The sequence below is a fragment of the Triplophysa dalaica genome, chromosome 2 (assembly GCF_015846415.1).
Source record: "Triplophysa dalaica isolate WHDGS20190420 chromosome 2, ASM1584641v1, whole genome shotgun sequence".
NCBI lineage: Eukaryota > Metazoa > Chordata > Actinopteri > Cypriniformes > Nemacheilidae > Triplophysa > Triplophysa dalaica.
Window position 1 is genome coordinate 13,868,354 of NC_079543.1, and position 12,357 is coordinate 13,880,710.

General features: G+C 36.4%; 1 protein-coding gene across 3 annotated transcripts in view; it reads right to left on the minus strand.

The window, feature by feature from the left end:
• Positions 1-12,357, minus strand: part of nlgn4xa (neuroligin 4 X-linked a) — a 79,534-nt gene that overhangs the window by 20,486 nt on the left and 46,691 nt on the right. For all 3 annotated transcript variants that reach the window (XM_056734618.1, XM_056734610.1, XM_056734599.1), the window contains one exon: positions 1,225-1,410. In XM_056734618.1, the coding sequence (XP_056590596.1) occupies positions 1,225-1,410 (186 nt within the window). The remainder of the gene's footprint in view (positions 1-1,224; positions 1,411-12,357) is intronic.

Below are 12,357 nucleotides of genomic sequence, written 5' to 3' on the forward strand. Positions count from 1 at the left end.
CCTTTTTACATTTTTTTTGTGGTTAATTTTCGTAAGGGACATAATCTATTTCTTGGTAATATGCCATTGTTAACATTTTAATGAATTTTACAGATTTTGTTCTTATTAGTAAGTGACATATATAGCATATATATTATATATATGGATAATACCATGTTTGGTTTGGTGAAAATATTTCTGTTTATGATTACAGGCTATTTACAACATAATATATTAATATATTAGTGAGCACCCTCACTATTTTCAAAAACTCCCTCAGTGATTTGGTTCTGGAACCGGGCCTGATTTGGTGTATCTGGCAAACATAAAAGAGCTCAAGACTTTTCAATGGTACACATTATACTCTTTAGACATACAGTAGACATACTGTAAAAAGGCTTGGAAGGGCTCACAAGCAAAATGATATGTCTCTCGCTGCACTTTGCTATTTACATTATGCAATTCATAAATCATTCATAAATCATGTCCGACCTTCTAAACAGGAAAACCAAGAGCGATCAGCACATCTTGTCCATGTTATTTTGATCAAATATGGCATTTCCTTATTTGAGGCTGTGTTACTTTGGAGTAACTGTAGCTCGAGGTCATTTGATCCATTACTTGATTTTGTCTGCTATCTAGCCAGGCTGAACATTGAATGGTAAAGTCAATTTTTTTTATGGTGGGACAATTGAGTTCTAGATGAATGCCTTGCAGGGGTGTTGTTGCACATGAAAATTAGATGCTGACATACAGAGACCAAGGTCTTTTGGGTTATAAAACGACTCGGTATATCAGTACATGGTTCAAGTGTAAATATTAAAAGCCATTTTTTGTTTTATGAATGTAATATTATACAGTAGTGTCTTAAAATAATAGTTCACCCAAAAATAAAAATTTGAGAAGATATTTGGCAGAATGTGGTTAACTGGCCCAATTTCCTTGCATTGGTTTTGTGTCCATACAATAGAAGTGAATGGGTGTCGACACTGTTCGATTACCAACTTTCTGTTTTCTGCTGAATATAGAAAGTCATACAGGTTTGAAATGACAAAAGGGTGAGGAAATGATGACAGAATTTAAATCTTTGGGTGAACGATCACTTTAACATGTTACAATATTTATTGTATTTATAAATAATTGAGTAATATCATTGAGTACAGTTTTTCATGGTGTAAGCTATGAAAATAAGCCATACCACCATTTGTACAATTGAAAACAAAAATATTTTAATAATTTCATTACCTTCTGAATAGTGTGACAGAGTCAGCAAGCTTACACATGAAGCTCCAGCTCCTGATCCAAATATAGTCACCCTCTTTGGGTCGCCTTTGAAAGCCTGAATATTCTCTTTGATCCACCGGAGTGCCTGGATCTGGTCCAACAGCCCATAATTCCCTTTGGCTGCCTGATCACCTGTGCTTAAGAACCCTAGTGAAACCATAAAGATCAACAAAGTTTAGATAATATTGCTTTTGACATCAATACATGTAGAAAGTAATTAGTTGCTTTGTGATATTAGAATATATGAATTCTTTTGTTTTTATCATCTTGTGGTTTTTCATTTTGTGCCTTTAAATAACAAATTGCTAATTTTTACGTGTGTTGTTTATAACCAACAATGCAATTGACTTAAAAAGGGTGTACACAAAACTGTGAGAATAGACCCGCAATGACATTTCACTGTTATTTCATGTTAAGGTCACTAATGGCTGCCCTCCTTATCCTCTCACTATTACCTCAGTACCCAATCTGTTCTTCACTAAAGCCATCATTGAGAAACAATAATAAAGGCCCCACTCCAGGTATGAGAGACATGCTGAGACAGGCATAGAGGAAAGTTCAAGCTTGCAATTTGAACTATAATAGGGTTATTCTACCGTCTTTATGGAAAAAGCTGAGGTTATACATCAATGCTAATTGATGCAATTTAGCAAAATCATTTACATTTACACATTTGGCAAATCCAAATCGACTTATATTGCATTATTCTATACATTTTCACAAAGGTATTTGCAATATCCTGGGATTGAACCAACAACCTTGCGTTGATAATGCACTGCACTTACCAATGAGCTATAGGAAAGTTGTGTTTCATAGAAACATGCCGGTATTCCATTGGCATGAACGACATGAAATTGATGGATTGACTGTAACTTTTGTTGGAGTCTTTAAAAAAGAACTAGATTCTAATCAAAATTAACATTTGAATTGCTGGCGGGGGGGCAGTCCCTTCCTATTAAATTGTGATTAGTCTCTAGGCTTTGGTTCACAAAATCACTTCATATTTGGAGTGACACCACATCAAAAGTGACAATATACAGCAACAGATATATATATATATATACAGCCACACTGCTCTGATCAGCTCATGTATGTGTGCCAACATTCTTTAACAAGATTGTCAATGTGCACAAAATCACAAACTGGTTGACAAATTAGCAGACTGTTCTAAACCCATTAGCGACACCCGGAACGGCCTCAAGGGGCTCGAGTCTGTTACACTGCCCAGGCTTGGATATCCAATTCTGACTGCTGGCAAAGACACTCTCCTGGTCTAACGCATGGGGGCTAGTCCCAGACCAAATAGTTCTGGACAAATAGGATGAGAAGCAATGGAAGGTGGGCTAGCCACTGTTGCTTTTTGATAGGGGGACAAATCCATTTGGTCATGCCTAAAAAGTACAGGTTTGCCTTGGGTAGGGGATTACACAAAAACCCAGAGAACATCAGTAGCAGAAACCCAATGCAGAGGATGTCTTCAGAATATCACTTTAACACATTCAGAAGATAAAGGCTGTAAACTTGTATACTAGGACTGTGAATGCCATTGCTAGAGTGACAGTATTGAGGAGATATTTCAACCCAATCATCAACGCCCCCACAGAAGGCTCATGAATGCAGTTGCCGATGAAACGGAACATTGCTGGCAGTGTGCAATGAAGCACACCTGGTGCATACTGCACCTTGTCCACCATTGTATCTCTCTTTTTTCTAACATTGTTCCATAATCCATTCACAGTGTGAGCTTCAAGGCCATCTCTAAGCCAAGGACAGTCTACGTTTGAAATAAAACTTTTATGAAAATATTGCAGCTTTCAGAACTCAAAATTGTGCAAAACAGTGAGGTTGTTTTATCTACCCAATGGCTGGGCTGAGCCAGTCATGTTATTGAGTTATTTTTAAAGTGTTGGTTAGTATATAGTTGTAACATAAAATATCCCATGGTTGAGTTTGCCCATCTTTGACCCAACATTCAGTAGCAAAATACCCTAATTGGGATCATTTTAACTGTATATATTGTTCAGTGGCCTTTCCAGTCAAAGAAGGAGCTCAGCAGGAAGTATGATAGATCCAATTATATCGGACAAAAAAATTAGTTCTTTGAGCGTTGCTTGATGAAACCTGTCACAATGCAATGTCGCCTTTGCAAAGACGCAATTATTTAAAGTTTGGGCAACATTCAACAGCAAACACACAACCATTGAGCATTCCCTGCATCCAAGAGAGTATAGATGAAGAACCTGCTTATCCACCGTTGAAACATTGTTACACTACAGTATATACAGTAGCATGAATGTATGGATAAATTCCTGGCATGTTTTGATTATATGTGACCCCTAAAATATTTATATAGTAATGTATTGGGGAACAATTATTTTTTTCAACTGTATCTATAAAATGATTATATAAAATGTATGAGTTTTCTGAGATGGAATGAATGTGAAATAAAAATTTGGTCTGTTGTTTTTCAATTAAAACACAAATTAACTTATTGTTTTACTTGTAAGTAACTTTGGATGAAAGCATTTGCTAAATGTGTAATGTAAATGTAAAAATGTGGTGTAAAACCGTAAAAATAAAAATTAGAGTTGAATTACTAACTATCAATTTTCCGTAATTAGGACATAAATGATAAAATAAACAAAATAAATCTTATTTTCTTTTGTTTAACTCATCTTTGGGATTTTGCCATCATTTACTTATGAATCAAGAATGTGGCAAAGATAGTATTTCAATACTTACAATAATAACTGTTAAGTTTATTTGCCCATACTGTTGACTTCAAAAAGTCCCAAGAACAGAGCACAATGCCCCTCTATCGATTCAAGTTATATAAGGAGAATGTCTAGAGAAAGATCTGGTTCTCACAGAAAATCTTCAGTTGATTTGGTAGGAAACCTTTGCTAATGCCATTTGTGGAGAATTGAAAAATGATTGTATTTAACAGCATGGAACAATGCAATAAGAGTCTGGATTCCAGCTCATCTATGTAAAGCCGCAATACAAATGCTACCAATAATACAAGGACAGTCAACAGCCATGTAAATCATACTCTTATATCCAGTTTTCTTTGAGCCTTTGCTCTCCTAAAATGTCTTCATTGAGCTTGACATTTCCATGACCTTTTCATATCTTCAGCTGAACACAGTAAAAGGTGATAACATACAGCCTCAGTCACTGTTCGCTTTTAGGGCATTTCTTTGTTCATTCAGTGAATGCAACTGAGACTGTCAGTCCTTAACATTATGCTAAATTTGTCGTTTAACTTGCAGTAAAATGTAATTATACTAGAATTTACTATAGTCAAAACCAAGTGTGTAGTCAAACCTCAGTTATGACCCAGTAGTCAAGACTACTGAAAAAAGCTGTTAAATGTATAGCATGAATACATTGAACTTTAAGTGTTGGGAGATTCATGACTATATTTGTAGTGACTATAAACAGCGTGAAAAAGAAGTAACATTTTCCCCTTTACTGAGTGAAGTATTACATAAATACTAGGCCACGTGTTCCAGATGGTTTTGTATAAGTATTAGGATAGACACTCCGGATTGATGTAGTTCCCGGTACGTTGCTCAAAGTAAGTCCCTCACTAATCCTTTGCTGTATTAAATGGCGAAGCCAATGAGAGACGTGCACAGAAATATAGGTCACCACTCAAATAACCAACTCCAACAACTATGAAGAGATCAGAAGACTGAGCAACAGTGACAGAAAGTATCTAGCTATCCTGACAGCCAGTTCATGTTGCTAAAACACTTCCGAATGTATCCTTAACCCACCTCAGCAGGATGTTTGGAAGAAAAAGTGATCATGCTGTTCCTGACAGCGTGGTGTGAGCGGCACAATTAGGCACCTGCAAAAATCCCTTTCAAAAAGAGGTTTAGATTGACAGTTATGACTTCTTGAGTAAAGTAAACATGGAAACATGAAAAGATGACAGCAGATTTTGACGAGATGTTTATCTAAGAAAATATAGGTAAGGTGGTCTCTTTTTAGAATGAAAGAACACACTCATAACAAAAACAATCTTAAAAAATACTGTACCTGCATGTTTAGTGGTTTATAAATTGTGCTTGCAGACAAACATCTTTTCCTACACTTCCACCCATCAGCCTGCTATTACTGACAACTACAGGCTGATGACAGATTTGACTGAAGAGGAATATGGTAATGTGTCCCTTTAGGAATAAAGGGGATTCTTGGCATCTGCTTGTTATCTGCAGAGTACTCATATGTAAGAGTCAATCATTAAAGTCAACATGAAACTGAAGTTGCGAATGACATCTTTTCGGCATCATGACGTTTATCTGAGTGAAACGGATTGTGAAATTTGAAAAAATTAAGGGCTAGGCTTTATTTTGCCTTTCCCTTTTTGTTTGGTTTGTTGTAAGTTGGGCATGGAGGGTAGGGCTTAAAATGCCTGTTGTTTGGACCGTCAGTTTAGTCCCACCTCTTTTTAGTTGCTGACGTCATGTGATGAAGAGTTGCTGATTAGAGGGGGAGAGGAGCTTAATGTTCTTTATTAAAGATAACAAGTGCAAATTAATTTTGAAAAAATAATGGTGTGCATGGATATCATTATAATAATCACTGCGACACTGTGTAAAACACTTAGAATTTTCCTGTTTGATTTCATGGTGACTTTAAGATTCATTGGCTGGAAGAATGAGATCGGCCTTAAGGGAGGATAACAACATATAGTATGTTGCTTGTAACAATACTATTCTTGGACCCCACTGACTACCATAGTAGGAAAAACTACTATTATTATGATTTTTTTTTCTGTTGATCACATAATTTTGAAGAACAGTTCTGGGGCACTTTTGACCACCATTGTATTTTGTCCTACAATAATAGTCAACGGGGTCCAAGAACTGTTTGGTTACAAGCATTCATCCAAATGTCTTTCTCTGTGTTCCTCAGAACAGCGACATTTATACAGGTTTGGAACAACAATCGAATGAGTAATTCATGACAGATTTTCATTTTTGGGTGAACTATCCCTTTAAGACTCGAACACCGAAAACTAAACCTCAGGAATTCTATGTAACACAGTCACGTACCTTTTATGCTGCTCTTTAAGAGGATGAATGCAGCTGTATCATGTAAGCAAACATAAACCAAACAGATAAACCTCTGGGGGATGTGAAAAAGAGCATAAGGATCAAAGTGTAAAGTTGTCTGCAGGCCAGATAAAAAGTATCTTATTATACTCTGCATTATGAATGCATTAGACAGTATTTGTTGTCTGTTATATGAGGTGAATGCCATATATCAGAACAAAACATTCAAAATTCCCCACTGGGGATCTATTTCAGTTTTTTTACAAATTACACATTTCCATAAACATAATGTATTAAAAACTAGGTATTGCATATTGTCTTTTGGATTTTAATGACTTTGGGAACTGAAGCATAAACTTAAAATGCCTTTTAGCTAAATTCTAAGCAGGTAAAAACAAACAGTTTACAATTTATTACTAATTTCCTTAGAGGTTGCTGTGATGTGCAATGGCTCCATTTGCTTTGTGACTTGTAAATTACCTGGTACGTCTAGACAGAACATCCAGAAGAAATATCGATTAGTTGCATAAACAAAGATTCAGAAATGATACCATGACAAGGGAGTGGTAGTGCTCCAAATTGACTGGAACATTAATTTTCGTTACTGATAGAAATACATATGTCAGATTGAAGAGGATAACTGTGCATAGGGAAATAAGGTAAATATTGATTTCATTCCTTTGTGGTGACACACTCTAATTTTATAACGGTTTAATTGTCTAACTGTCACAATCATCAAACTGTGTTGCAAATGCCTAATCCTTCTCTTGTCTTTAATACACAGGTTTGGCAGTCATTAACTACTGCTTTTAATCAAAATATGCCATAAAAAGGAAAAAGAAATTGAAGAAAAGCAAGTCGACATTCTGAAAGGCTGACAATAATAGCGTCAAATTGTATTATTGTCAGCAAGATAATCCTTTTGGCTCCCAGATGAAAGCTAATTTTCAAAGGAAGCGACGTGAGAGAAAGTTTTAGATAAGTTCAATGAGGTCAGGTCAAACACAATCCCAAGAAGTTTGATACTTTCTCTCTGTTTTTGCATCAAAATGACGCCAGCAGAGTAATGATGCCTGGTGCGGCATCTCCGAGGTGCAGGTGCTGGTTAAAATGACCACCATTAGAAATGGAAAATTAACCCCAGTCCATCGACTCCTATCATCACATTCACACTAGACCTCGTTGTCCTGTTCATTTTATTTCTGTACGACTATACAGTCAGTGTGTGTTCAAATATATATTTTGGGATAGTTATTGACAAAAAATCAGTGGAGATTGAGGGGAGACAAGGACCTCTTACAAGTGCACTGTAAAGTGTGTGCCAAATAAATGGGTTCATAAGCACTGGCCCAAAAATATGTTTGTTGATGGGTTTATTATGCTTTTGGACTGGTCAACACATTTTGGTTAGGTCAAAAAATTGGTTTATGTGACACTAGCTGAATTATCTTTAAATGTGCTGTGTGTGGTTCTTTGAAGAATCTTTTGACAGAAATTCATTAACATTTACGCTTTTATCCAAAGCGACTTACATTGCTTTATTCTATACATTTTACATAGGTATTTGCAATCCCCTGGGATCGAACCCACAACCTTGTGTTGTTAACGCAATGCTCTTACCACTGAGCTACAGGAAAGCTATATGTAGTATATAACTTTTCATTCCAAACGTCTACATAATGGCACGCAAATCCCCTGCTCATCTCAATGTCTATACTTCAATGGCTCTGCCCTTCGTAGGGCATTGGAAAGAAAACTTCATTTTAGAATTTTCACCTCGACAGCTCGTGACGGTCTGCACGAGTACGCGTACCGCTATACCCCATACCTATATAAGGTGTATAAAGACCTTACATAATGGAGCGTTTATTTCCTTGGAATGAGCTGTTTTTATCTACATACTGTACAGCGCAGGTCCCCATACATGGAATTCACCATGTTGTTTTATAGAAGCCCTAAATGGACAAACTACTCTACAGAGCGTGTTTTATGAATATGTTATATCCTTCGGCAAGAAGCGAAAACATAACTAAATCTTATCCCTCTGTCAGGCTACGTAGTGGTACCAAAGGGAGGGGTGGAGTGAGCCGTTGGTTGAAATTCTCAATCTCACCACTAGATACAGCTACATTTCTTGCACTGGACCTTTAAATGAATCAAATCGACTTCATTAGGTCATGTCCATCAGTGTTCATTAAGTTCCTCCAACATAATCCGTTTTACATGTTTCCCTTATCTAACATAGAAATTTCAGTGTTTGGAGGATTCTGGCCGATGATTTAAAACAGGTTTTTAATTGGGGAGACATGCTGCATTGTGGGGTCTTCTATAAGAACAGGGTTTGTGGGTTACGACAGCAAAAGTTTTTTAGCTGGTATATAATTACTATTAATCATCGACTGATTTATGTGCAGCTATGTCTGCCATGTCATAAATATTTGACTATAAAATAGCAACAAATAAATTCACATTACGTGTTTCAGAATAATAATGTTTCTCAACACCTGCTTCATGGGCTTCTTTGTATTTCCACTTTTTATTATGATAGATGATGGTTATATAAGAGATAACACAATACTAAAGCGATGGCAATTTACAATGTATGGGATCTACATTTATTTTTATTTTTTTATACGAAAATGAATATATCCATGTTTAATATGTAGGTTATGTTTGAGGTTGGATGTACATCAATAAATCATAATGTTTATGTATCAAACAACCAATGCGATGAACACTTGCCATTTGCAAAAATCAATTCACTTTCTCTAAAAGGTTTGTTTGACATTGCAGCTTATTTCTTTCTCTGTGTATTTCAAGTCTTAACATGTAAACATACCCCTTTGTTTTCTTTTGTCTGTCTGCAGTGTTAGTATTGTTTTATGCATAGGCACTGGAAAAAGAAGACATACTGTTTTTAAGTTTAAGGATTTTATATCTGAGGCTGGCTCGCATTAAGTTATCCCTTCCAACTTAATTAGATCTTAATCTTCTGAAATCGTAATAATCATCATGTTAGTAATAACTAAAACATGTCTATTTTGCCAAGGTTAACATCAAATGAATATTTTTAATGCAACACCCACAGATGATATAAAAGAGAGGGTTATTGTCATGATTCCGCTATCATGTCATGTTTATTCTCGTTCTTGGAGCGGAGTCATGGCATAGCTTTAGGGTTTTGTGTGAGAAAGACATGGCTTTCCTTATATTGGCTTGTCATGCGCTTTCTCGTGTCTCGTCTGTGTTTGCCGCCCTTTTCGTCTCGTTAGCTTTCCCTTGTTGTTTGATCTCTGTCACCTGGTCCTCATTAATTATCCTTTGTCTGTATCCCCTTTAAAGCTTCCTTGTGTTCATTGTCCTGTGCTCGTTCATTGTACCCTGTACCCTGTACCCTGTACCCTGTAGCCTGTACCCTGTACCCTGTACCCTGTACCCTGTACCCTGTACCCTGTAGCCTGTAGCCTGTACCCTGTACCCTGTACCCTGTACCCTGTACCCTGTACCCTGTACCCTGTAGCCTGTACCCTGTACCCTGTAGCCTGTAGCCTGTACCCTGTAACCCCCATGCTGAGTGTGTTTTGCCAAGTCGTGTCCTGTATTACCTGTTTACCTTATACCTGTTGGTCGAAGCTCCTGTCCAGTCTTAGTAAGTGTTTAAGTTTAGTTTATATCAAGTATTGTTTAGTTCAGTCTAGTGTCAGTTAGTTCTCGTCCTGCTTATTTATCCATACCCCATCGCAGGTCTTTATTTTGTTCCTGTTTTATGTTTATCATTAAAGTATTGTTAAACCCTAATCCGCCTTGTCTTCCTGCAATTGGGTTCTCCTGCCTTGTCTCCTCGAGTTTCATGACAGTTATACGTAATAACACTTTGGCCTATTATTTCCATAACTGACACCTAGCCAGCACATTGAAAAGAACTTCTCTGAGAAAATAAGAAACGGGTATCAGCTAAAAATGTGAAAACTGAGCCATAAGCACTTGTTAAACCTAGATGAGTTCATTTAACATAGCTTAGGGAGAGCTGTCAAATTGCGTACATAGTGAAAGCTGGGTGTATTAGTGCGTGCGATATAAAATGACAGCTGAGATATGTTCACAATCCTAATGTTAATCAAAAAGCATAGTTTTTTTTTACTCATTCTGACCTCAAACTTTTTTAATTACATTTATTTTAATCCCTAACCTCTCATTCACTGATATTATGCAAACTGGAATGTGGCACAATGTTTAGTATACTTATATTTGTCTTCGATCTTTGCTGATGTTTCTGAGTAAACAAGGATTCTGTCTGTCACTGTGGACTTAATGTAGAACTGTGCCGTCAGCGTGAGGTCATATCCTGAAGATTTACTCTCAGCTTGACAGACTGCATGATTTAGATAATTAATGACTAGTACTCTGAACTAAGAAATTCAGATATTTTTGGAATAAATAATAATAAATAAAATTTAGACAGTTCCTGTGGCTTAATTCACTAAGAATGATGGTACATAATTCCCTAGGTAATTACCTAGCCATTAGTGTTTCAGAGACATTCTTTTTGTTATTAACATTTGAATGTTTGAGTGTACCATCTTTACGTGGGTCAATTGCAGAGATTGAGTCACTCCGTCACAATGATTCTCTAAGACTAGAAATATCTAGATCAAGAGTCAATTAAAATCAGTAGCCAGCCCAGTCTCACAGCTGATTATGGTTACAGGATAAAGATTTGTTCAAAACATAATTTTTGTATAAACAACATAGATTTCAAAAATGCTGAATTAGTATTGCAAATATAATTTAGCTTTTTTTGACCAATGTGTCAGCTGAAGGATAAAATCTGGAAGAATTAGGATTCTAACACACCTATTGTATAAAATGGATAAGCACAGTGATTTAAATGAGCATGTGTAATTATCAGGGAGTCTATTTTATGTGGTGAAGGTACCATCTGTTCTTGATTAAGTGAGAATTGTGCCGTTCCAGGAGCATCTCGTGCTTCTCTACCACCAGTCTGCTGTATTTAGCTTGAGACCAAGAAAATGCCTCCAAATCTGTAATTCTACTTTTATAGATACTTTACGCCGTCTACCTGATTTTGAAAATCAAGAAAGAATGTGTAAGTATACATGTCTACCAAAGAACCATGAATAAAAGCACACTTTGATAATTCAAATGCATTGATGAAAAAATATCATGTCAGTAAAGGTATATTCCACCCAAAAATGTAAATTCAGTCATCATTTAATCACCCGTAAATTGTCCCAAATCTGTAGAATTTTTTTCTTCTGTTGAGCACAAAATTTGATATTTTGAAGAATGAAGGAAAGAAAACAGTTCCGGGGCATCTTTGACTACCATTTTAAAGGGAAGCGCACACCGGATCCGTGGTGCCACGTTGGATAGCGTCACACCATCTAAAATTCTTTTAACAGATCAAAAACATTTCTGTGACAGTACACATGCCAGCTGGACACAGCTCAAAATCCTGCCGCGCATCAAAGCACCACGCACACAGTTTAACCATAAATGAGATTACATATATTTTTCTGTAAAATCCTATTCAATGTAGGCCTACAACTTAACTTCATAATAGAGACTGCAAGGTATATTTATCTGTTTGTGAGCAAATATAGGGGCGCATTAATACAGAAAGTCTTAATCTGTTATTAGATTCTACCACATAAATAGCTTAACAGATACAGGAAAATAATAATTGATTTACCAATGTGATATAGAGTCAATTAGTTAATGTTCAAAGACCACCTATTTGTCAAATTTTCTTTTTTGAAAATTAGTTCAAATTACATCTTGCATCAGGGGTAGACTTGAACTTGATCTCAAGCATAAAGACTGTAAACATCCTGTGTGACGCCACACTGTGCTGTGTGTCAGGTGAGTGCCCCCCTATGGATAGCTACTTCCTGAAGTCATTCAAGGTCATTATGACTAAGATGTGACTCCTTTTCTTCCATGCCATGGATCTGCCTCTCTTTCTAACCACGACAAAATTCATCTCAAACGCTCCAGATGTAAGGGT